We start from the raw sequence: 24,863 nt of genomic DNA, 5'->3' as shown, positions 1-24,863 counted from the left end.
GAAGGAAAGAAGGAAAGAAAGAAAGAAGGAAGGAAGGAAAGAAAGAAAGAAAGAAAGAAAGAAAGAAAGAAAGAAGGAAAGAAGGAAAGAAAGAAAGAAGGAGAAAATTGCTCAATTTGAGCTTTAACATAGCAACTTAATGTTAAAATACTTTTAGAGGCCGGCGCCACAGCTCACTTGGCTAATCCTCCGCCTACGGCGCCAGCATCCCGGGTTCTAGTCCCAGTTGGGGGGCCGGATTCTGTCCCGGTCGCTCCTCTTCCAGTCCATCTCTCTGCTGTGGCCCGGGAGTGCAGTGGAGGATGGCTCAAGTGCTTGGGCCCTGTACCCACCAGGAGGAAGCACCTGGCTCCTGGCTTCGGACTGTAGCAGCCATTTGGGGAGTGAACCAATGGAAGGAAGACCTCTCTCTCTCTCTCTCTCTCTCTCTCTCTCTCTCTCTCTCACTGTCTAACTCTGCCTGTCAAAAAAATAAAAAATAATAATTTTAGAATAAACTGGATTAGGTCAACCTAATGATGCAAAGAAATTCTGATTTGGGTGGGGTACTCTGGCACAGCAGGTTAAGCTGCTGCTTGGGATGCCTATGCCCTCTATCAGTGTCTGGTTCAAGCCCTAGCTGTCCTGTTTCCTGCATGCACCCCGGGAGGCCGCAGATCATAGCTCAAGATCTTGGGCCCCTGCCACCCACATGGGAAACCCAGAGGGAATTCTGGGCTCTTGGCTTCAGCATGTCCCAGCCCCTGCTGTTGCTTTGATTACATTTCTGTGATTCCAAGTTCCAAGCAAGGAGTGGATTGTGGATACTAGGAATAGCCTGTCCTGCTACAAGTATCCTACTGAGCTTTTTTTTTTTTTTTTTAAAGATTTATTTATTTATTTGAAAGTAAGAGTTACACAGAGAGAGGAGAGGCAGAGAGAGAGAGAAGTCACTCCCCAGTTGGCCGCAACAACGGGACCCAGGAGCTTCTTCCAGGTCTCCCACATGGGTGCAGGGGCCCAAGGCCTTGGGCCATCTTCTACTGCATTCCCAGGCCATAGCAGAGAGCTGGGTTGGAAGTGGAGCAGCCGGGTCTCGAACCAGTGCCCATATGGGATGCCAGCGCTTCAGGCCAGGGCTTTAACCCATAGCACCACAGCACTGGCCCCTCTTTTTTTTTTTTTTTTTAAGATTTTATTTATCTATTTATTTGAGAGGTAGACAGAAGGAGATACAGAGAGAGAGGTCTTCCATCTACTGGTTCACTTCCCAAATGGCCACGACAGAGCTGCAACTATCCAAAGGTAGGAGCCAGGAGCTTCTTCCCAGTCTCCCACATGGGTGCAGGGGCCCAAGCACTTGGGCTATCTTCTACTGCTTTCCCAGGCCACAGCAGAGAGCTGGATTAGAAGAGGAGCAGCCGGAACTAGAACCACTGCCCATATGAGATGTTGGCGCCACAGGTGGAAGATTAACCTGCTTTGCCACGGTGCGGGCCCCCCTACTGAGCTCTTTTACAGAGAAAATCTACATTGTGCAGGTAGGGGCAGTTGCTGACATAGTTAAGTCACTGCTTAGAACGCCAGCATCCCATATCAGAGTTCCTGGGTTTGAGTGCCAGCTGTGTTTCCAAACCAGCCTCCTGCTAATGTGCACCCTGGGGTGCAGCAGGCAATCTCTCAAATACTTGCATCTCTGCTGTCCATCCGAGAGACGTGGGTTAGTTCTGGGCTCCTGGCTTTGGCTTGGCCCAGGCCTGGCTGTTGTAGGCATTTGGGTAGTAAAACAGTAAATTACAGAATGTCTCTCATGTGCACACATGCTATCTCTCATTTCTCTGCTTTTCAAATACAAAAAAAAAAAAAGTAAAATTTTAAAAACATAAATAAATGGCACTGGTAATGAAACATCATCCCAAGAAATGTGGATCAAACATACCGATAAGGTTATTAATTTGAACAAACCCAGAATCAGTTTATTGGGGCATAGAATCAATGGACTGATTCCATCCTTTGATAAACTTTTTCCAAAAGTGCATTTAAAAAAGCTTAAAACAGGCCCCAAGCCTGTGTCAAACCGAGACCCGGGCTGCGGTCTCATGGATGGCGGGGTCTAAGGAATCCCAGGCAGCGTCTCGGGCAGGGCTCTTCTGCTACTCGGAGTAATAGCATCTTGATTTTCCCCTCCGTCTTCCTCCTCATCTAAGTTAGGGGAGAACAGAGGTGTTCAACCAGCGCACTGGTTTTTTCCACGCCGCCGATGGGATCAGGTTGAAAGTCTCAGTTGAACAGATGATTATTAGGACTGACTGGTGGGGATTAGGGAGCAAAGTGGTTGAGAATTGGGCTGGTCCCTGAACCACATCATTCTGCTGTTGAAAACCCTTTGAACATCTTTCCTATGCAAGCTCAAGAGGCCTATAAAAATAAAATAAAATGAATTTAAACTGATTTCTTTTTAGCAAGATATACACCTCTTGGACCCAGCCATTCTGAACTACTTATGGGTTGTCAAACTCACCAAGCTCTATCTCCCCTCTCAGCTCTCTCAGGCACCTGGATGCCTTCCAGCCTCCACCTTGCTAGTGCCTGAGGTCCACAAGTTCAGCTTAGATGCCACCACCTCCCAGACCCTCCCCTACATCCCATAACTGTACTTACTCCTCTTCTAGCACCTGCTCTATTGAATCTGCACTTGTCAGTTTACTGTTGTCAGCAACCTGAGAACAGGAACCCACATCTCTTTTAAAAAGGTATTTTATTTTATTTTTTATATTTTTATTCAGTTGGAAGGCAGAGAGACAGAGAGAGAACTTTGATCCACCGGTTCACTCCCCAAATGCCTGCAACAACCAGTGCTGGGCCTGGCTGAAGCCAGAGCCAGTAACTCAATCTGGGTCTCCCACATAGGTGGCAGGGACCCGGGCCCTAGGTCCACCCTCTGTCGCCTCCAAGGGTGCACATCAGCAGGTAGCTAGAATTGAGAGTGGAGCCAGGACTCAACCCTGGCACTCTGATATGGGACGTGGGCATTCCAAGCAGTCTCTTAACTATCGCCCTCCCTGGAACCCACACCTTATTCACCACTGCATCCCTAGCATCTAGCACAGTTCCTGGAACATAGTAACTGCTCACTAAATGCTGCTTAATATTAACTCTGATTGTCCCCTAATTAGTCTTCATGCTTCTGTTCACCCAATTTCTACACAGCAGCCAGCGAAAACTCCTTAGCAGTCTACATGGCCCTAAAGTAGGACTCTACCTACCTCACTCACCTTCCTTCGATCACTGCTCCCTTGTACTCACTGTGTTCTCCAGCCATATGGTCCTTCTTCTTTCCCTGGAATTCACTCCACCAGCTTTTGCCTCAGGGCTGCTGCATATGCTGTTCCTTTTTTCCAGAATATTCTTCCTCAAGTATTTGCCATGGCTTGCTTCTCCCCAGTTAGGGCTCCCTCAGAGAGATCATCCTGGACCATCTACCCAAGCCTTCTCAGTCGCTGTATCTTGTCTACCACAGTAAAAAAAAAAATTACATATTTGAAAGGCAAAAAAAAAAACACAGAAAGAGAGAGAGGATCTTCACTGCGGTTCACCCTCTACCTATAAGAGCCAGGGCTGGGCCAGGCCAAAGCCAGGAGTCAGGAGCTCCATACCAGTTCTCTCAAGTGAGTGGCAGGGACTCAAGAACTTGCGCCATCATCTGCTGCTTCCCAGGTGCTTTAGCAGGAAGCTGGTTCAGAAGTGGAGTAGTCAGGACTCGAACCAGGCACTCCAATATGGGATACAGGCAACCAAGTGGCAGCTTAACCCACTGCACCACAGTAGGGGCCCCTGTTCACTTGGTTTTTATCTGTCTCCCCTACAGACAAGGCAGAACAAGAAGCAGGAGCCCTGCCCTCCTTGCTCACCATTTTCCTCTACACCGAGTACAATGCCTGGCATCTGTGAGGTAGGTGTCTAATATCTGTTGAATGAACGAATGCGTGCACGTGTGAATGGAACAAGCGCTGCCTTGAAGTAGTTGCCTTGAGAGGGCACATCAGTGCAACCGTTGCTCAAAAGTATTTGGGGACTTCCTCGTTCAGAACTGACTTTGGGATCATTTTAAAAGTCATGCAAGCAGGGCTGGCATTGGATCATACCAGGTTAAGCCACCACCTGTGGTACCGCACCCCATATGGGAGCCAGTTCGAGTCCCAGTTGTTCCACTTCCATCCAGCCCTGCTAATGTTCCTGAGAAAGCAGTGGAAGGTGTCCCAGGTGCTTGGGCCCCTGACCCACATGAGAGACCCAGAATTTCCTGGCTCCTGGCTTTGGCCTGGCCCCACCCCAGCTATTGTGGCCATCTGGGGAGTGGAACAGTGGATGGAAGATTCTCTCTCTCTCTCTCTCTCTCAAACAAATGCATAAATCTTTAAAAAAAAAAAAAAAGTCATGCAAGAGGGGAGGGTGTTTGGCATAGTGATTAAGACACTATCACAGTGGCCGGCACTGTGGCATATCTGATAAAATGGCCATCTGTGGCGCTGGCATCCCAAATGGGCCACAGTTTGAGTCCCGGCTGCTCCACTTCTGATCCAGCTCCCTCCTAATGCGCCTGGGAAAGTGATGGAAGATGATCCAAGTCCTTGAGCCCCTGCACCCATGTGGGAGACCAGCAAGAAGCTTCAAATTGTCCCAGTGCTGGATATTGCAGCCATTTGGAGAGTGAACCAGTAGATGGAAGTGTTTCTCTCTCTCTCTCTCTCTCTCTCTCTCTCTCTCTCTCTGCCTCAGTGTAATTCTGCCTTTCAAATAAATAAATAATTCATTAAAAAAAGATGCTGGCCGGCGCCACGGCTCACTAGGCTAATCCTCCACCTAGCGGCTCTGGCACACCGGGTTCTAGTCCCGGTCGGGGCGCCGGATTCTGTCCCGGTTGCCCCTCTTCCAGGCCAGCTCTCTGCTGTGACCAGGGAGTGCAGTGGAGGATGGCCCAAGTGCTTGGGCCCTGCACCCCATGGGAGACCAGGATAAGCACCTGGCTCCTGCCATCGGATCAGCGCGGTGATATAGCGTGATGGCCGCGGCAGCCATTGGAGGGTGAACCAACGGCAAAAGGAAGACCTTTCTCTCTGTCTCTCTCTCACTGTCCACTCTGCCTGTCAAAAAAAAAAATGCTATCACAGCTTTGGACATTTGCATTCCATATCCCATATATGCAGTGAATGAATGTTTTTGCCCATGACCTGTATCAGAATGCCTGATACCCCCTCCAGCTTCTCGCTAATGTGCACCCTGGAAGGCAGCACATGCTGGCTGAGATACCTGGGATTCTTCTCCCAACATGGGAGGCCTGAATTGAGTTCCTGACTCCCAGGTTCAGCTTGGCCCAGTTCAGGCAGCTTGGACAGCTGTAGCTGTTGCCGGCATTTGAGGAGTGAACCAGATTATAGAACCTCTCATATGTCTGTGTGGGGTGTATGTGTGTTTCTTCTCCTACCCATTTCTTCCTCCTTCTCTGCCTCTCAAAAAAAAAATTATGCAAGAAAATCAGACTCTGCTCCACAGTCATGCCTATTTTTTTAGTCAAAATCTTTCTCCCTTACTTGATTCTATTTCTATTAGCTTTGGCTCTGAATGATTTATTTCTCAAAATTAAGTTCAATTTCAAGGATAAAAGTGTGCCACCTGTGATAGTAGTCTGCAGGATCGGACTTGGATCTACAAAAGGAATTTGAAAAGAGGAATTAAAACATTCCTCTTCTGATCTGTAAGTTCTGGAGAATTATGTTGATTTTAAAAGTACCTTATTTTACAGTGGAACCTTTATACACAGGGACATCAGTGATTCCACCTTTGGATTGGTTTTTCATTGTAGTTGTTTTTGAAATAGTTTCATGTTAGAGAATCCAATTGCTAGAAAAAAATCTAATGATACTTAGATTAAAAAGCAACTCAGGGTCTAAATATTTTATTTTCTTCTCTTCTTTAAAAATCACTCCAGAGGGGCGGCACTGTGGAGCAGTGGATGAAACCACGGCCTGCAGGCCAGCATCATCCCTCATGGGCACCAGCTCAGGTCGTGGCTGCTGCACTTCCCATCCAGCTCCCTGCTAACGCACCTGGGAAAGCAGTAGAAGATGGTCCCAGTCCTTGGCCCCTGCACCCACGTGGAAGACCTGGACAAAACTCCTAGATCCTGGCTTTGGATCCTGGATCCTGGCCAAACCCTGGCTGATGCAGCCACTTGGGGAGTGAACCAGCAGATGGAAGATTTTTTTCACACTCTCTCTCTCCCTCCCTTCCTCTTTCTCTCACTGTAATTCAGCCTTTCAAATAAATAGGTAAATCTTTTTTTTTTTTTTAATCACTCCAGGGACAGGTGTTGTGGTACAGTGAATTGAGCCACGGCTTGCTACACCCACATCCCATAATCTGAACGCTGGCTTGAGTTCCAGTTACTCTGCTTCTGATCCAGTTTCCTGCTGGTGCATTCTGGGAGGCAGCACATGATGGCTCAAGTGCTTGGGGTGGGGGTGGCACTGCCACCCACATAGGAAATGGGAATAGAGTTCCTGGCTCCTGGCTTTGGCCTGGCCCAGCACTAGCTGCTGTGGACATTTGGGGAGTAAACAAGCAGATGGATGATCTCTCTCTCTCTCTTTCTCTCTCTCGTCTTTCTCTCTCCTCTCCACACTACCTTTCAAGTTGATAAAATTTTTTTTTTTATTTTTATTTTTTTGACAGGCAGAGTGGACAGTGAGAGAGAGAGACAGAGAGAAAGGTCTTCCTTTGCCGTTGGTTCACCCTCCAATGGCCGCCGCGGTCGGCGCGCTGCGGCCGGCACACCGCGCTGATCCGATGGCAGGAGCCAGGAGCCAGGTGCTTTTCCTGGTCTCCCATGGGGTGCAGGGCCCAAGCACCTGGGCCATCCTCCACTGCACTCCCTGGCCACAGCAGAGAGCTGGCCTGGAAGAGGGGCAACCGGGACAGAATCCGGCGCCCCAACCGGGACTAGAACCCGGTGTGCCGGCGCCGCTAGGCGGAGGATTAGCCTAGTGAGCCGCGGCACCGGCCCTCAAGTTGATAAAATTTTTTAAAAATTAACAAACGTAAAAATGCACTGCACCCCAATGCTTTGCCGTGCCTCCAGCACCACACAGGTGCATCCCCTCCTCTTGTTGTCTGTCTGAATCCCCAGCAACATTCATTCTCCTACCAGGCCCAGCGCCAGCATTTGCCTTCCAGAGCTCCCAGGTCCTGCAAACCTCCTTCAGCCGGGATCCCCGTCGTCCTCTGCTCTCCCAAACCACCCAGGTTTAAGTCCTGTGAAGGCAGGGGCATATCTCTCCTCTTCCTGCCTGTGTGCCCGGGACCTAGCAGAGTCTGGCACTCAGAAGGTGCTCACATGTGCTTGCTGAATGACTGTGTCCCTACCCCATTGTTTTGCATGCTTTTATTTTATTCTCTATTTGTCTTTTTTTTTTACAGGCAGCCAGAGGAACCCAGGGAAAGAGGCAAGTTCACATTCAAGGTGGAGACATCTGGACCAAAGGGACATTACATCTGGACTCCTTTCGTTAGGCCCAGGCTTTGGGTTGGGGAGGGGGATAATCTTCAGAGCCTAGGGCCCCTCTTCTACCAGCAGAAGTTTTGTGTGCGCTCAGGAAGACGACAAAAGCAAAACAGGAAATCGCCTGGGATGCTGACCGACCTGAGAGCATATGTGGATTTTTATTTTTAATGTGGACTTTTAACAAAATGAATGCTACTGTCGGGGCCCAGGCCCATTCCTGCCCTGTTCATGCCTCAGAGAGAGTAAAGAGGAGTGAGATCATGGTCCTCACAGAGAGCACACAGACAGGCTTAAGACAAATAGAGGGCCGGCGCTGCAGCTCACTAGGCTAATCCTCTGCCTGCAGCACCGGCACCCCAGGTTCTAGTCCCAGTCAGGGCACCAGATTCTGTCCCGGCTGCTCCTCTTCCAGTCCAGCTCTCTGCTGTGGCCTGGGAGGGCAGTGGAGGATGGCCCAGGTGCTTGGGCCCCTACACCTGCATGGGAGACCAGGAGGAAGCAGCTGGCTCCTGGCTTCGGATCAGCATAGCTCCAGCTGTAGCGGCCATTTGAGGGGTGAACCAACGGAAGGAAGACCTTTCTCTCTGTCTCTCTCTCACACTGTCTAACTCTGCCTGTCAAAAAAAAAAAAAAAAAAGTAACATACACTGGCCAGTTATGTCCCAGGAGCCACTGGTTTCCTTCTCTGCTCTACGTCACAGCTGTGTCATCTCACTGTTCCCCACTGGCACTGGATTTCCCTGTCCGAGTGTCAAGGCCCAGACTACCTTTTGGCCTCATCTCCTGCGATTTTCCATGCACCATTCCCACCCTCACCCCTGTCTGGTTCATATCCCACAACTTGTCTCTTACAGCACCCCTGCTAAGTCTGGTAATGTTTCAATGTCTCCACACACTGGGCCGGCGCCGCGGCTCACTAGGCTAATCCTCCGCCTAGCGGCGCCGGCACACCGGGTTCTAGTCCCGGACGGGGCGCCGGATTCTGTCCCAGTTGCCCCTCTTCCAGGCCAGCTCTCTGCTGTGGCCAGGGAGTGCAGTGAAGGATGGCCCAGGTGCTTGGGCCCTGCACCCCATGGGAGACCAGGAAAAGCACCTGGCTCCTGGCTCCTGCGATCGGATCAGCGCGGTGCGCCGGCCACAGCGCGCCGGCCGCGGCGGCCATTGGAGGGTGAACCAACGGCAAAGGAAGACCTTTCTCTCTGTCTCTCTCTCTCACTGTCCACTCTGCCTGTCAAAAAAAAAAAATAAATAAATAAATAAATAAATAAATCAATGTCTCCACACAGACTCTTCCATGTCATAGCCATTGAGCCAACAAATGGGTGCTGGGCACAGAACGTTAAACACCAGGGGTCAGCGCTGTGGTGTAGTAGGCTAAGCCTCAGCCTGTGCCACTGGTATCCCATATGAGCGCCGGTTCTAGTCCCAGCTGTTCCACTTCTGATCCATCTCTCTGCTATGGCCTGGGAAGGCAATAGATGATGGCCCAAGTGCTTGGGCCCTGCAACCTTGTGGGAGACCTGGAAGAGGATCCTGGCTCCTGGCTTTGGATCAGCTCAGCTCTGGCTGTTGCGGCCATTTAGCGAGTGATCCAGCAGATATAAGACCTTTCTCTCTCTCTCTCTCTCTCTCTCTCTTTTTTTTTTTTTTTTTTTTTTTTTTGACAGACAGAGTGGATAGTGAGAGAGAGAGAGAGAAAGGTCTTCCTTTTTGCCATTGGTTCACCCTCCAATGGCCGCCACGGCTGGCGCGCTGCGGCCAGCGCACTGCGCTGATCTGAAGGCAGGAGCCAGGTGCTTCTCCTGGTCTCCCCTGGGGTGCAAGACCCAAGCACTTGGGCCATCCTCCACTGTCTTCCCGGGCCACAGCAGAGAGCTGGCCTGGAAGAGGGGCAACCGGGACAGAATCTGGCGCCCCGACCAGAACTAGAACCCAGTGTGCCGGCGCCGCTAGGTGGAGGATTAGCCTATTGAGCCACGGCGCCGGCCAGACCTTTCTCTCTTGTCTCTCCCTCTCTCTGTATGTAACTCTATGTCTCAAATAAATAAATAAAATCTTAAAAAAAAGTGTTAAACACCAGAGGAAAAGTTCCTGCCCTCACAGAGCTGACATTCAAGTTGCGGAGATGGAGGTTACTGAATTAATCACCACAAAGAAGTAAATGTAAAATGTGATGTGTTGAGAAGGAGCCATGGCAGGGCTGGCACTTGGAACACCAGTGTCCTAAATCATCAGAGAGCTGGTTCTTCAAGTCCTCAGAGGCAGCAGATGACGGCCCAAGTGCTGCCACCCTCATGGGGACCTGGATGGAGTTCCTGGCTCCTGGTCTCAGCCTGGCCCGACCCTGGTTATTTTGGACAACTAGGGAGTGAACCAGCAGATGGGAGATTCTCTGTCTCTCTCACTCTTTCTGTATATATATATATACATATATATATATCACTTTGCCTTTGAAATAAATAAATCATTTTAAAAAAAGGTAAGAAGCCATGAAAACGCACAACAGGAGCTAAGCTGAGCGGCCCTGGAGGATCTGTGAAGTCTTCAGTGACGTGCATACAGCTGAGGGATCCGCAGGAATCATAGCAGCTGAAGAACACAGCAAGGAGAGGCAGGCCGTGGGGGAAGCAAGCAGGGATGCGAGCTCTAGGCTAAGGAATCAGAGTGTACGTGGTCTGGGGGAGGCAGGCGTCTGGCTTATTTGAGGAACTGGAAAAGGCCAGGGTTGCTCAGCAAGGAAACTGCCAAGGAGGATGGCCTAAGATGAAGGAAGAAGGGCAGGAGGGGCTGCGTGCAGACAAGCACAGGTCAGGCGTGAGAAGGGGTCTGTCTCCAGCCTAAGGGCAATGGGAAGCTGCTGAGAAGTTAAACAAGGGTGAGACGGGGGAGGGAGATGGTGGCAGGGGCAGTGGAGACAGAGCCATGCGGCTGGGATTTGGAGCATCTGTGAGGTAACCAATAGGACTTGGCAACTTCGAGTACGGCAGGTGCAGAGCCGTGAGGATGACAGAAGTTAGGACACGTGTCAGATTGTCAGCTTGTGCAGTGAGCTGAGGGTGCTGTGCCCTACAGAGGAGACCCTGACAAGGAGCCAGTCAGTGGAACAGGCCGCGGGGGGAGTGGGAGTTTTACTGTTCTGCAAGTGTGCAGGCAAGACAACACCCATTCGTGAAGGCCCGCCCTGGTTCCCGCCTCTCTCCACACAGGCAGCGGGAAACGATGACAACGCGAATGTCATGCGACTGGATGGCCTGTGGGCTCGACGAAGGTCACAGGGACACTCATCACCCCCAGTTCCTGTTCTTGCCCCTTCAACTATTTCTGGCATGTTTCAAGGGACTTTTGGCAAGCGGCTGTCAGTCAAAGCTATGGGGCCACAGGGATGGGGCATATCAGCCCCACTCTGATTCTTCTGCCCACACCCACCGCCCACTGCAAAGGTACCTTCTGCGGGGATGCCAAGGGCAGCGCCAGCATTAGAGAAGCAGTGGGTCCTCAGAAAGTGGGGCTGGTGCCGATGCTCCAGCTCCGTGAAACAGCGTGGTGAAGTCAGGTGGGGCCTGCAGCTGCTGTGCTGGTGGTGGGAACACGTGGGCGAGAGCAGTCTCGGAGACATCCAAGTGAGGATCTCAGGGGTGCAGTTGTCTGGCTGAATTTGGAACTCAAATGTTAGAGTTGGAGATTTAAATTCGAGAGCTCTGAATGTGGAGGAGGGAGCAGAGGCATGGGACCAGGCCCTGCTGAACTCTTCCTGTGTAGGTGCCCTGCCCCCACTCCACCTGGCAGCTTCCAGAACTCCTCTTGGCAGTGGGTCAGTCATTCCTTCCTGTGCATTTCCATGCTCTTTGTACAGTCCTCTGTCTCCACACTTTTTTTACACCATGTGGTGACTTGCTTTACATATTTGGCTCCTTCAGTTAACAGTGAGCTCCTTGAGAGTAGAGACTCTCTTATTCAGTGTTCCCTTCCTCCTAACAACACTCAGAAAGGGTCTTCAAAGAGTTGATAGAAGGGCCCGCACTGTGGCATAGTGGGTTAAGCCACAGTCTGCAATGCCACCATCCCATATGGGTGCAGGTTGGAGTCCCAGCTACTCCTCTTCTGATCCAGTTCCCTGTTAATGTGCCTGGGAAAGCAGTGGAAGATGGCCCAAGTCCTTAGGCCCCTGAACCCACGTGGCAGATCCAGAAGTCCCTGGCTCCTAGCTTCAGCCTGGCCCAGCCCTGGTTGTTGTGGCCATTTGGGGGTGAGCCATCAGATGGAAGATCTCTCTCTCTCTCTCTGTCTCTCTCTCTCTCTGTCTCTCTCTTTTCCCAACCCCCTCTCTGTGCAGCTATGACTCTCAAATAAATAAATCTTTAAAAAATTTGATAAGCGGCCAGCACTGCAGCTCACTTGGCTAAAAAATTTGATAGAAAATGCATTTTATGAGGGCCAGCACTGCTGTATAGTGGGTTAAGCCTCCTCCTGTGGTGCCAGCATCCCATATGGGTGCTGGCTGCTCCTCTTCCAATCCAGCTTTCTGCCAATGGCCTGGGAAAGCAGTGGAAGATGGCCCAAGTGCTTGGGTCCCTGCATCCATGTGGAAGACCTGGAAGAAGCTCCTGGCTCCTGGCTTCAGATCAGCCCAGCTCTGGCTATTATGGCCATTTGGGGAGTGAACTATCAGGTGGAAAACCTCTCTCTCTTTGCTCTCCCTCTCTGACTGTAACCTCTCAAATAAATAAATCTTAAAAAAAGAAAGAAATGCATATTATAAAAAAACTGCATGGATTTAAAAAATTTTTACACCAAAATTAATTTATCTTTTAATTCCATTTTCCATGAACCTTTAAGTGTTCTTGCATTTGGCATCAAATACATATTTCAGGTTGAATAGATGAACTAACTACACCCTTGGAAGAGAAACTCCCATTCCCAGGGCTGGGCCCCTTTCCCTCCTGGGAAAGAGCTTCGATCAACAGGGGTGGACAGAGGCTCCTGTCCCATGGAGCTCACCTTGGTCAGGCAGCTGCAGGCAAACTTCAGTTCTCCCAGCTTCTCCTGTTAGGGCCTCACATGAAAGTGAAAGTCTGCAGTAAGGTACCCAAGAACTGTGTGTGGTAATAACACTGGTGACTTGTCAAGTACCTACTAATTGCCCACCCCAGTATCTCTTAACTCCAACAGCCCTGAGGTAGCTATAGTTACTACCACCACTTTATCTAGGAGCTAGATTAAGTAATGTGCTCAATCATCCAGCAGGTAAGAGGCCGGGACTGACCCCATCGGAATGATTCTGCTTTCTCTTGTTGCTACCCTGTTTCCTTCCTTAATTCCACACCACAGAAACTGGAATAAGGAAGGAAATGGGGTAGAAGAAATTATCTTTTTGGAACTTTCCCCATCCAAAACAAAGTCTAGCTATAGCTGGATAGATAGATACATATCAGGGAGCAGGTCTTTCAGACTCACAGCCAAAATAAAGCACCCAAAAATCTTCATTAAATACTACAGGACATAATAGTAAAGATCACGGCACTGGCGCTGCAGTGCAGTGGGCTAAGCCTCCACCTGCAGCACTGGCATCCCATATGGGCACTGGCTCATGTCCCGGCTGCTCCTCTTCCAATCCAGCTCTCTGCGTAAGGCCTAGGAGAGCAGAAGAAGATGGCCCAAGGGTTTGGGCCTCTGCACCCACGTGGGAGACCTGGAAGAAGCTCCTGGCTCCTGGCTTCAGATCAGCTCAGCTCCAGCTGTTGCAGCCATTTGGGGAGTGAACCAGAGGATGGAAGACCCCTCTGTCTGTAACTCTACCTCTCGAATAAATAATAAACAAAAAAACTTTTAAGAATAGTAATGATCACTTCTGCTTATAGGCTTTATTGTTAGGAGGCTTACACTGGTATTTGGTGATGTCCCTGACAAGCCTGCAAGGTAGCTATCATCATCCCCACCATACAGAAGAGGACACAAGGTTCCGAGAGGCTGTGGTTTTCCCAATGACACACAGTGAGGATAAGGTACTGCTGAGTTCGAATGCCTTTCCACGAGGCTGTTTAACCATTAGGCGAACCTGGGGCACCCTACGGTGGTCAACACAAAAGGAGCTCCAGACCTCTGAGCTTGCAGGGCAGAAGTTACTCTGCCCTGCCTCCAGCGAGGGTCTCTGAGTGGAAGGCAGCCGTGCAACTTATGTGGTGGGTACTTGGCAGCCTCAGCAACTCTTGGGTTCTCACCAAGAAAAGCTCATACTCCCCTCCTCCAACCCCTGTCTCAGAGGAAACAAATAAAGGGCTGACAGCCACCTGGAAAGAATCTTTTAGTGGGTTTTTTTAAAAAAATATTGTGTACCTATATAAAAATATATTGTTATTTATTTGAAAGGCAGGGTGACAGAGAAAGAGGGAGAGGGACAAGGAGAGAAAGGAGAGAGATCAACCTTCCATCCACTGGTTCATTTCCCAAATGGCCATAACAGCCAGGCCTGGACCAGGTTGACAACAGAAGCCTGGAACTCCATCCCGATCTCCCAGGTGGATCTCAGGGGCCCAAGCACTTGGGCCATCTTCTGTTTCTTTCCCAGCATGTTAGCAGGGAACTGGGTTGGAAACAGAGCAGCCAGGACCAGAACTCATGCTCTGACATAGGATGCGGGTGTCACAAGGGGCAGCTTAACCCACTGCACCAAAACACAAGCCTCTAAAAATGGTATGTTTGTAAGATATACGGCATGATGTGTTGATACATCACCGAAATGACTATTGATTCTCGTCTAGAAAACCCACAGATACCACTACCATCTCCTTCTGGGACACGTCTTTATCAAAGTTTTATTCGCCTCCACTCAAGGTACCTCTGTCTGGGCATCTCATTACCAAGCAAGGACACTTCAGCCATTTGTAACAGCGCCATCCAAGCCAAGCTGTCAGGACGGCAGCAGAAATGAGCTGCAAGGGAGCCGTAAATCTTCCCGGACCCTTCGCTTCCTCAGGCAGCTGTTCTCTCAACCCCTACCTAGTCCTGCACGCGCCCAAACTGCATTTCTGACCTTTCCAGACGCATCTCTCACATTCTTGCCTCTGCCCACTTATTCACACTTCCCTTAGCCAGGAACTTGCACTCTCTCAGCCAAAGTCTGTCCTCTGCTTTGAACTCTAGTAGCATTCAATTTCACTTCTCTTTTGGCAACCGTCATACCCCATTCTTGATCACAATGATTAAAAAACATTCTTTTGGGCCAGCGCCGTGGCTCACTTGGTTAATCCTCCGCCCGCACCGCCGGCATCCCATGTGGGCACCGGATTCTAGTCCTAGTTGCTCCTCTTCCGCTTCCAGTCCAGCTCTCTGCTGTGGCCCGGGAGGGCAGTGGAGGATGGCCCAAGCGCTTGGGCCCCTGCACCTGCATGGGAGACCAAGAGGAAGCACCTGGCTCCTGGCTTCGGATTGGCGGCCATTTGGGGAGTGAACCAACGGAAGGAAGATCTTTTTCTATCTGTCTCTCTCTCTCTTACTGTCTATGACTCTACCTGTCAAATAAAAAAAAAATTCTTTTGGGGAAAAACTCATTCTGCTTATGAAGTGAGGTGTTGCTTGGTTCTAGAATCACAAATAAAAGTCAATTGCAGGCCAGCACGGTGGTGTAGCAGGTAAAGCCACCACCTGCAGTGCCCACATCCCATATGAGTAGTGGTTCGAGTCCCAGCTGCTCCACTTCCAATCCAGCTCTCTGCTATGGCCTGGGGAAGCAGTAGAAGATGTCCCAAGTCCTTGGGCCTCTGCACTCGTGCAGGAGACCCGGTCTAATCCCTGGCTCCTGGCTCCTGGCTTCAGATCGGCCCAGCTCTGGCCATGGCAGCCATCTGTGGAGTGAACCAGCATATAGAAGACCTCCTCTCTCTCTCTCTCTGCCTTTGAATCTGCCTCTCTGTAACTCCTTCAAGTAAACAAATAAAATCTTTTTAAAAAAATAGTCAATTGAGGCCGGCGCCGCGGCTCACTAGGCTAATCCTCCGCCTAGCGGCGCCGGCACACCGGGTTCTAGTCCCGGTCGGGGCGCCGGATTCTGTCCCGGTTGCCCCTCTTCCAGGCCAGCCCTCTGCTGTGGCCAGGGAGTGCAGTGGAGGATGGCCCAGGTGCTTGGGCCCTGCACCCCATGGGAGACCAGGAAAAGCACCTGGCTCCTGCCATCGGATCAGCGCGGTGCGCCGGCCGTGGCGGCCATTGGAGGGTGAACCAATGGCAAAGGAAGACCTTTCTCTCTGTCTCTCTCTCTCACTGTCCACTCTGCCTGTCAAAAAAAAAAAAATAGTCAATTGAGATCTTTAAATTTGTTCTAATTCTGTCTTTCTACAGTTCTGGCGACCAACAAGGGGTCCCGAGGATAGTTGTTGCTCCCAAGAGCCCCTGAGGAGCACGGGAGAGGCGCCCAACCCCTTTGGCAGTCCCCTCTCTTCCCCCTGGAATCCCAGAGTGTCTACGTTTCTGTTCAACTGAGGCCAGACTGCACTCCTTTCACATTAACCCCCAGCCTTTTTGCCTTTCAAATCCGGGGTCAGTGTGTGCTGTGACAGAGCATAGGATCTTTTGGGGTTTATGGTTGCAACAAAAGCAGGACTGGGTTCAGTGGGGAGGCCTTTACCGTGTCTGACCGGACCAGACAGAAACTGGCAGTAAATGACAACTACTACAGGGAATGTGAGCTTGGCTTTGGAAGTTCATGTGGATTTATGTTCTACTCATTTCATTTCCTTGTGTACTCAGGGGAAAGCACTGGCTGCATCGATCAAGGAGACCTCAGTGCGGGGCCACAACAACTGCGCTGGTTGGCATGTGCTGGGCACTGCGAAACTACTAGAGAGCATGCCACTAGTAACCAACTCAATGAGCAGGGACTGGCATCGTGATGCAGCGGGCTAGGCCACCAGTTGCAGCGCTGGTATCCCACAGCAGAGTGTCAGTTCCAGTCCCAGCTGCTCTGCTTCCAATCCAGTTCCCTGCTATTGCACCTGGGAAGGTAGCAGAAAATAGCCCAAGTGCTTGGGCCCATGCCATGCATGTGGAAGACCCAGACGGAGTACATGGCTCCTGACTTTGGCCTGGCCCAGACCTAGCCATTGCGCCCATTTGGAGAGTGAACCAACAAAAGGAAGATCTCTGTCTCTCCCTCTCTGTGTAATTCTACGTTTCAAATATATATATATATATATATATATTTTTTTTTTTTTTTTGGACACGCAGAGTGGATAGTGAGAGAGAGAGACAGAGAGAAAGGTCTTCCTTTGCCGTTGGTTCACCCTCCAATGGCCACCGTGGCCGGCACGCTGTGGCCGGCGTACCGCGCTGATCCGATGGCAGGAGCCAGGAGCCAGGTGCTTATCCTGGTCTCCCATGGGGTGCAGGGCCCAAGTGCTTGGGCCATCCTCTACTGCACTCCCTGGCCACAGCAGAGAGCTGGCCTGGAAGAGGGGCAACCGGGACAGAATCCGGCGCCCCGACCGGGACTAGAACCCGGTGTGCCGGCGCCGCTAGGCGGAGGATTAGCCTAGTGAGCCACGGCGCCAGCCTATATATATATATTTTTTAAAGAAGAAATGAGAGTTTATCATGTAATAGAGTGTGTCTAGGTGTGGTGAAGTCTCCTGGGCTGGTGACAAAGCTGATCTGGCTTGGTTGCTGGAACTCCCTGGGGAGAGGAATGATAACAATTGCATTCCTTTTGAAGATTCTGTCTTTGGACAGATTAGAGGGATTCAGGAAGCCTTGCCATGCTTACCTACTGGTAATCAACATACCAAGGCAACATATTTTTGGGGTTAGCTTTGCTTAGTGAACAATTCAAGCAAAATGATTAGGAATGAGTAATTTAGGTGCATATAGGGATAAAACAGTAAGTGGGCTTCTCATAGCATCAGTAACTTGAAATCCTGAAGTTATGTTACATTAAGTTGTATACATTTATGAAATGTCTGAGTCATATCTATATAAATTAAAATACTGAAACATTAATTGCTGAATACAAGCTTTAAGTATTTGTCATCTTGTTTTTACATGTCATAGAGAAGCTGAATATATCTAAAAAAAGTTCTCATGAGGAAACATGTTTCTGAAAATTATAAAGTAGTACTCATCTACAAAGTGCTGATATAAGACAGTCCGAAAGTGTTTACATCCTAGGTTGCACCAGAAGTGAAGGTTAGTAAAAATTAAAAATCTAGTAACTACATGGTAATTAAAATAGAAAACAATAAGCGGGGCTGGCACAGTGGCGTAGCAGGTAAAGCCATCGCCTGCAGTGCTGGCATCACATATGAGCACCGGTTCGAGTCTTGGCTGCTCCACTTCCAATCCAGTTTTCTGCTATGGCTTGGAAAAGCAGTAGAAGATGGCCCAAGTCCTTGGGCCCCTGCACCCTCATGGGAGACCTGGAAGAAGCTCCTGGTTTCTGGCTTCGGAACAGTGATCTGGCCATGTGGGGAGTGAACCAATGGATGGAAGACCTCTCTCTTTGCCTCTCCTTCTCTCTGTGTGTAATTCTTTCAAGTAAATAAATAAATCTTAAAAAAAAAAAAACAAGCAACTCCTTATTTGAAAAAGTAAGACATGCTTTTGTTATAAGGTATGGAAGGTTTTTCTTTTTCTTTTTTTTTTTTTTCAGGGAAAAAAAAGGAGTAATTTTTGTTCTGAAGTAGAATGGCTGGTTCCAAAATGAGAAAAAGGAAAAATATAGGACAAAACCTGAATGGATAAGAAGTTGTGGAATGTTTGTAGAATCTTGTGAATTTTATGTGTGATCAGGCTGGCTAAAATTAGAAGGGAATTCTAAGTCTTTCTAAAAACTGGGTTTTTCATATCAAAAGTACACTGATGCAAAACTAGAATTTGGTTTCTCTGTAAGGCACCAAGGTTTACAATGGAGTGCCAATTTGTTCTTAGTAGGAAATAAAAGTTTTACCTTTTATGTAATTAACTTGGGAAAAAATTATTGTGTGTGTGTGCATTTTAAAATTTTATTTGAAAGGCAGAATGGGAGAGGGAGAGAGAGAGAAGGAGAGAGAAGGAGAGAGAGAGAGAATCTCCCATCCATTGGTACACTCCCCAAGTGATCAGAATAGCAGGGGCTGGGCCAAGCTGAAGCCAGGACCCAGGAAACTCCGTCCAGGTTCCCCATGTAGACCAGTAGACTCAACTGCCAAGCCATCACCTGTTGTTTCCCAGGATGCCCATCAGCAGGAAGCTGGATTGAGGTAGCACAGCATGGGCTGGGGGCACCCCAAGCGGTGTTAACCATTTGGTCAAACCCTCTCCCCTGAGTTTATGTTTTATCAAGATAATTTCTTGTGCTTTCTGCTTTATGGGTCCTTTATTACTTAACAAAAATAAATCTTCTTAATATTAAAAAGCCAAGTTTTTGTTGACACCTATGTAGTCTTCTGCATTTGCTTTTTGAAGTCTTTTGTGTCCTGTGATTCCATCTTGATGAAATGTTTTAAACCTTTGATTTTTAAAAATTAATTTTATTTGAAAGGCAGAGACAGAGAAAGACATATATTCCATGTGCTGGTTCACTCCCTAAATGTCCACAACAGCCAGGGCTGGGCCAGGCCAAAGCCAGGAACCAGGAACTCAATCCTGGTCTCCCAGGTAGGTGGCGGTAGCAGGGATTCAATTACTTGAGCCATCACCTGGCGCCTTCAGGGATACACCAATGCAGGATACACCTGTATTCAAAGCCAGGCACTCTGACATGAGATGCAGCCATCCCAAAGTCGGGTTTTAACCGCTGCACTGAATGCTTGCCTTGCCCCCCCTTTCTTTTTTGTAAACTTCCCCACAACAAATTCTAAATTAAGCCTTTGTGACCTCCCCTTAACTTGTGAATTTTCTAGTTGGGCTCCTGGAAAACTTCAAAGGACATGTCTCACATTCTAAAAGAGAATTTAGGTTTACGGGATATGTTAAATTACATGGGAAGAATGGCCAAATATTGATGTGAAGCCTTCTTTAACTTATATTTATCAGATGTTATTGATATGTGTTCCAAAAATTGTATGAAATTCTTAGAAATGTTATGCTGCAATTATGCTGATTTTGTTAAAGTGCTGTATGCCACAGCAATAGCAACACAATATTTTCTTCCAGCCGGCACCGTGGCTCAATAGGCTAATCCTCCACCTTGCGGGGCCGGCACACCGGGTTCTAGTCCCGGTCGGGGCGCCGGATTCTGTCCCGGTTGCCCCTCTTCCAGGCCAGCTCTCTGCTATGGCCAGGGAGTGCAGTGGAGGATGGCCCAGGTGCTTGGGCCCTGCACCCCATGGGAGACCAGGAAAAGCACCTGGCTCCTGGCTCCTGCCATCGGATCAGCGCGGTGCGCCGGCTGCAGCGGCGGCCATTGGAGGGTGAACCAACGGCAAAGGAAGACCTTTCTCTCTGTCTCTCTCTCTCACTGTCCACTCTGCCTGTCAAAAAAAAAAATTTTTTTTCTTCCTACTTGACTTTAAACTACCTGAGTATTCAAGGACAAGGGTCATTTATGTGACCTTAAACTACTATACCAGACACACAACACACATGCCCCACCACCATCACCACCACGGTAGTTTAAAAAGTTGAAGGAAAAATGGAAGTAAAATATATTTGGGTAGGTACAAAAAATTTCGAAATCTATGCAAAAAGTCTTTAAAAATGCAACATTACAAGGATCTCGAAATTGTTTTGCACCAGATTTGTTCCCATGAACTTTTTGACATACCCTCATGTATTTTTATTTATATAACCCATAATCTGTACAAAATTTTTTATATATTTTGTACTTTATACGTATAATTTATGGATATTAGCGTTTTGTTCTCATTTTAGTAAAAAAACGTAGCCAAGCCTTTATGTTCCCTCATTAAAGGGGTCTGAGCTTCAAATCCAGAAATCACGTTTCCAAGCACCCAGCAGGCAGTTTCCAGAGACGCTTTTGAAAGTCGCGAGCTCATTTAGGGAACAGATCCGGAAGGAAAAGGGATGGAAGGAGTACTCTGAATGGGTGAAGAAAAAAAAAAAAAAAAAAAAAAAAACCTGCGGCCGGAAGGGAAAGTTAGAGACGCGCCAGGCGTTCGATGACTGATAGTAGAGACCCGGGCTCCCCCGCACGCAGCTCCCAGACCCGAGCCGGCCTCGGGCGAGAGATCCGCTGCCCAAGGCCCTCGCCTCAGCACGGCCGCCTGAGACCCGGCCTCTGCTCACTCCGCGAAATAACCGCTTCAAGCGGGAAGCAGGCTGCGACACGGACGGACTTCCCCGACTAACCACGGCTAGCGTGTCAGAACCTAGTGTGCGGGAAACCTCGGGACAGCACTGGGCTCCCGGCTACGCTTCAGGTCTCCGCCCTCTCAGTTCAAGTCTCCCAGTCAGCCGGCCGCCCCCAGCGCCACCACGCATCCCGGCGTCAGCCTCTCCCTGCGCCTCCCTCCCCGCGTGCCCCACGCAGCCAGCACGTCTTCACGCCGGTGGCCGGCCCACACCCCCCGCCCGGCTCCGCGGCTCGGCCGTTGGAGGGGGCGTGGCCCACGAGTAACAGGTCTCCCCCCCACCTCCGCCCCACGCTCGCCGCCGGCCCACGCTCAGACAAAGACATTCCACAGCCCCCGCCCCCTCCGCGCACCCGGTCCGAAGGGGGAGGAGACACGTGTCCCGCTAGCGCCGAGTCACGTGGGAGAAAAAACGAACGGAGCCCGCGGCCGTCCGCGCACGCGCGCCAAGCTCCGGCCTGGCGGGCTCCGAGGGAAAAGAGGAGGGGGGAGGCCTCCGGTTCGGGCACCACGGCAGTGCGCAGGCGCCGTGGCCCGACTGGGGACTTTGTTCTTCGCGGAGAAACCCAAGGGCGGTGCCGGGATTTGGTGCGCACGCGCGCTGCCTCATTTCCGGTGCTCTCTCTGGCTGGGTCGCTCGGGTCGGCTTCGGTCGCTGTTGCTCCCGCTCTACCACCGCCGCCACCAACCGCCGCCCGGGCCTCGGCCGCTGCCGCGTCGGTCCCCTCGATCGCTCGATCGCACATCCTCCGCGATGCAGCGCCGGGACGACCCCGCCGCGCGCATGACCCGGTCCTCGGGCCGCAGTGGCTCCATGGACCCCTCGGGTGCCCACCCCTCGGTGCGTCAGACGCCGTCTCGGCAACCGCCGCTGCCTCACCGGTCCCGGGGAGGCGGAGGGGGGCCCCGGGGGGGCGCCCGGGCCTCGCCCGCCACGCAGCCGCCGCCACTGCTGCCGCCCTCGGCCACGGGTCCCGACGCGACGGTGGGTGGTCCGGCGCCGACCCCGCTGCTGCCCCCATCAGCCACGGCCTCGGTCAAGATGGAGCCTGAGAACAAGTACCTGCCCGAACTCATGGCCGAGAAGGACTCGCTCGACCCGTCCTTCACTCATGCCATGCAGCTGCTGACTGCAGGTGAGCGGGCCTCGGGGTCCCTCGGGGTCGCTGGACCACCGGGGCGGGAGGGGTGCGGGAGGAGGTTGGCAGCGGCTTTGTTCCTCTGGCATCCCAGTCCCTCGGGACCGTGGCGGTCGGGAGCTCCCCCTCTGGCCCTCGTCTTCGGGGGCCTGAAGCTCGCCTTCCCACCCCGGCGCAGGGTTGCTGCGGGCGCCCGAAAGCGACTGGGAGATCTCCGAGCGCCGAGCTCCCCGCCCCCTTCCCGACCCTCCCCCTCCCTCCTCTCGCAGCTGCCCCGCGCTCCGAGTGCTCAGATTCTTCCAGAAATGAGCCCGTATCTCCCGCGTCCCCCCCGAGGGGAAGGCTCTTGGGTGGCGGGGAGCGCCTCGGCCGTGGGTGTCGGCGCTGCAGGCAGCCCGAGCCGGCGGGGATCGTGGGAGGCCGGAGGGCCCTGGCCGGCGCGCGGGCGTCTCGCGGGCCCGGCCGCACTTGGCCGTCACGGGAGCTGGAGTTGCGCCGAGGCACAGCGACTCGTGGGAGTCGGAGCTTGAGGTTTTCCGAATCAGATGTCCGAATCGGGCAGGTGAAATGAGGATTGTGCAGAGCCGGAAGGTTGTCGCCGTTTTATTTTACAACGTGCTTTCAACCGTCATTCAAGAAGCGGGGAAGCAGCCCTGGGGACAGTGAAATGAGATGACGGGAGGCGGTAAGGGCTGCAGGGGAGCTCCCAGGACGGGCCCCACCGCGAGGGACGGACCGTGGAGAGAAGTTGCTCGGTGCCTGCACCTGGAAGACTTGGCCTTTTGTGTTCATTCTTGCTTCCGTGGCGAGATAGATGGGAATGGTAGTCTTTGTTCTCCGCGGACGGGAGCTTCTTCCCTCGGCAGCCCTGACCCCCTCCCTAATCGCTCTGATTTCTCACTGCAGCCTCTTTTTGACCTTTTCTTATAGTTAGAAATGTTTTTCAAAGAAATATTTATTATACCTAAATGGTAGAGTAACAGTTCATGGCCTTCGACGCTGAATGAGAAGTCGGAGCCATTGACAAGATTGATACAAGGGACAGTTCATTGACAGTTCATTATGAAAATCTCATTTCCTTCCCTTTGTTCTCTCTCCCAACACTGGTAAGGGTTTTTTTTTTTTTTAACGCAATAAACAATTAGAAAATTTCGATAAATTGCTTAAGATCTTTAACTCAGTTCTGTGCTGTCCTATATAACCACATTCTACTTTTCCTGTTTTCTTCTGACAGGCTCTTTGAGAGCAAGAATTGCTTTTTATATTTAAACATGTTTTTTGGTACTGTGCTGGACATAGCAAACTCCAGGTGTTTGAAAATGTACACATGCAAACTCAGGAATGTCAGACTAATTGGTAAAGTTTGGTTTAGCAGTCGGATTTTTAATTTTCTCAAATCTTCAGGCAGTACGCATTGCATTAAACGCAGGAGAATAAAGTACACTTTAGAGCCTAAAGGTGTTGACTTGGTTCTCAGCGCTGGCCCTTAATTAGTTACCGGCTCTGGGGAAGCTTTCTGAACCTCAGTAACCTCATTTGTAAAGTGGATGGTAAGTTTGGAAGATTAAATGATCTGTAAAATCACCAGCAGTTTCTTTTGATCTGTATCATTAGCTAGAAGAAGCTGTCACCACATTTTTTTTCTGGTTGTGAATCCATGGTAATGAACAAGGTATGAGAACTTAAGATATATTTTGCCCTTCTGACTATCTCCATTGCCCAGCGTGATGTTCATCTTTTAAGATAGTTTCTTAGGATAACCATTAAAAATCATTGATCCTTAAAGATTATTTATATTTTTCATTCTCTCACTGCTCCTTATTTTTTTTCAAACTTGGGCTTTTTTAATGCCTTTTTTTTTTAACCTAAAGAGGATGGAAATATTGAGAACAAAATTGGGTTGTGTGGATACTTCTTAGCATAGAAAAGTCTTAATGTTTGTTGGATATGGTTCTTAAGGTATTTCTAGAGAAGAGATTACAGTGAAGTCAACCAATCATAAGGAAATGAGACTGAGAAGAAAGAATAGTGTTTAATCCCTGAGAACATATATTAGAAAAACAGCTAACGTTGTGTCAGGCCCTGGATTAGAGCACTTTACATATTCATGACAACACTAGAAGTTATTCTTTTTTTTTTTTTTTTTTTTAATTTATTTGACATGTAGAGTTTACAGACAGTGAGAGAGACAGAGAGAAAAGTCTTCCTTCCATTGGTTCACTCTCCAAATGGCTGAAACGGCTAGAGCTACGCCAATCAGGAGCCAGGAGTCTCCTCCTGGTCTCCCATGGGGGTGCAGGAGCCCAAGCACTTGGGCCATCCTCCACTGCCTTCCCAGGCCACAGCAGAGAGCTGGGCTGGAAGAGGGGCAACCGGGACTAGAACCCAATGCCCATATGGGATGCTGGCGCCGCAGGCAGAGGATTAACCTAGTGCGCCACGGCACCAGCCCCAGAAGTTGTACTCACTTTTACAGATAAGGAAAGAAAGCCATACAGAATATAATTTGCTTAAGGTAACAATTAATAAGCCACATAACCAGGATTTAAAGTAAGTCTGGGTATGAAACCATGCACCTAATCCTTTTCCCCTCCTCCACACTATAATGCCTGCTAAAAGTTGTAAGCTTTCATTGGAGAAAATAAAAATCTTATGGAAAGTATCAGAGTGCTGACAAGACAGTGACAATTGAGGCCAAATACAGAAGAAAACCTAGCACAGAGCCTAGCATTTGGAACTGTGATAGTCCAGGCACCTCTGCCCATTCCTGAAAAGGTGCCCTGCCAATCAGACCACTCATTTGCACCACTCACAGCTCCCCCGTCCCTCTCCTAGGTTTACTTTATTTTGTACTTAACAGCATCTGGTGCACCATATGTTTAATTAATTGCTTTGTGGTCTGCTGAT

At 50.1% G+C, this 24,863-nt stretch overlaps 1 protein-coding gene across 2 annotated transcripts in view; it reads left to right on the top strand.

The window, feature by feature from the left end:
- The first annotated feature begins 21,439 nt into the window (after positions 1-21,439).
- The window catches only part of KHDRBS1 (KH RNA binding domain containing, signal transduction associated 1), a 47,800-nt gene continuing 44,376 nt past the window's right edge, over positions 21,440-24,863 (top strand). For both annotated transcript variants that reach the window (XR_519655.5, XM_002720635.6), the window contains exon 1: positions 21,440-21,953. Coding sequence is in view for 1 of the 2 variants with exons in the window: in XM_002720635.6 (XP_002720681.1) it covers positions 21,572-21,953 (382 nt within the window). In the remaining variant the exon portion in view is untranslated. The remainder of the gene's footprint in view (positions 21,954-24,863) is intronic.

Source organism: Oryctolagus cuniculus, chromosome 7, assembly GCF_051225735.1.
Source record: "Oryctolagus cuniculus isolate XC-2025 breed Fujian yellow rabbit chromosome 7, ASM5122573v1, whole genome shotgun sequence".
In the NCBI taxonomy this organism is placed as follows: Eukaryota; Metazoa; Chordata; class Mammalia; order Lagomorpha; family Leporidae; genus Oryctolagus; species Oryctolagus cuniculus.
This window is presented reverse-complemented; position numbering and strand designations above follow the sequence as displayed.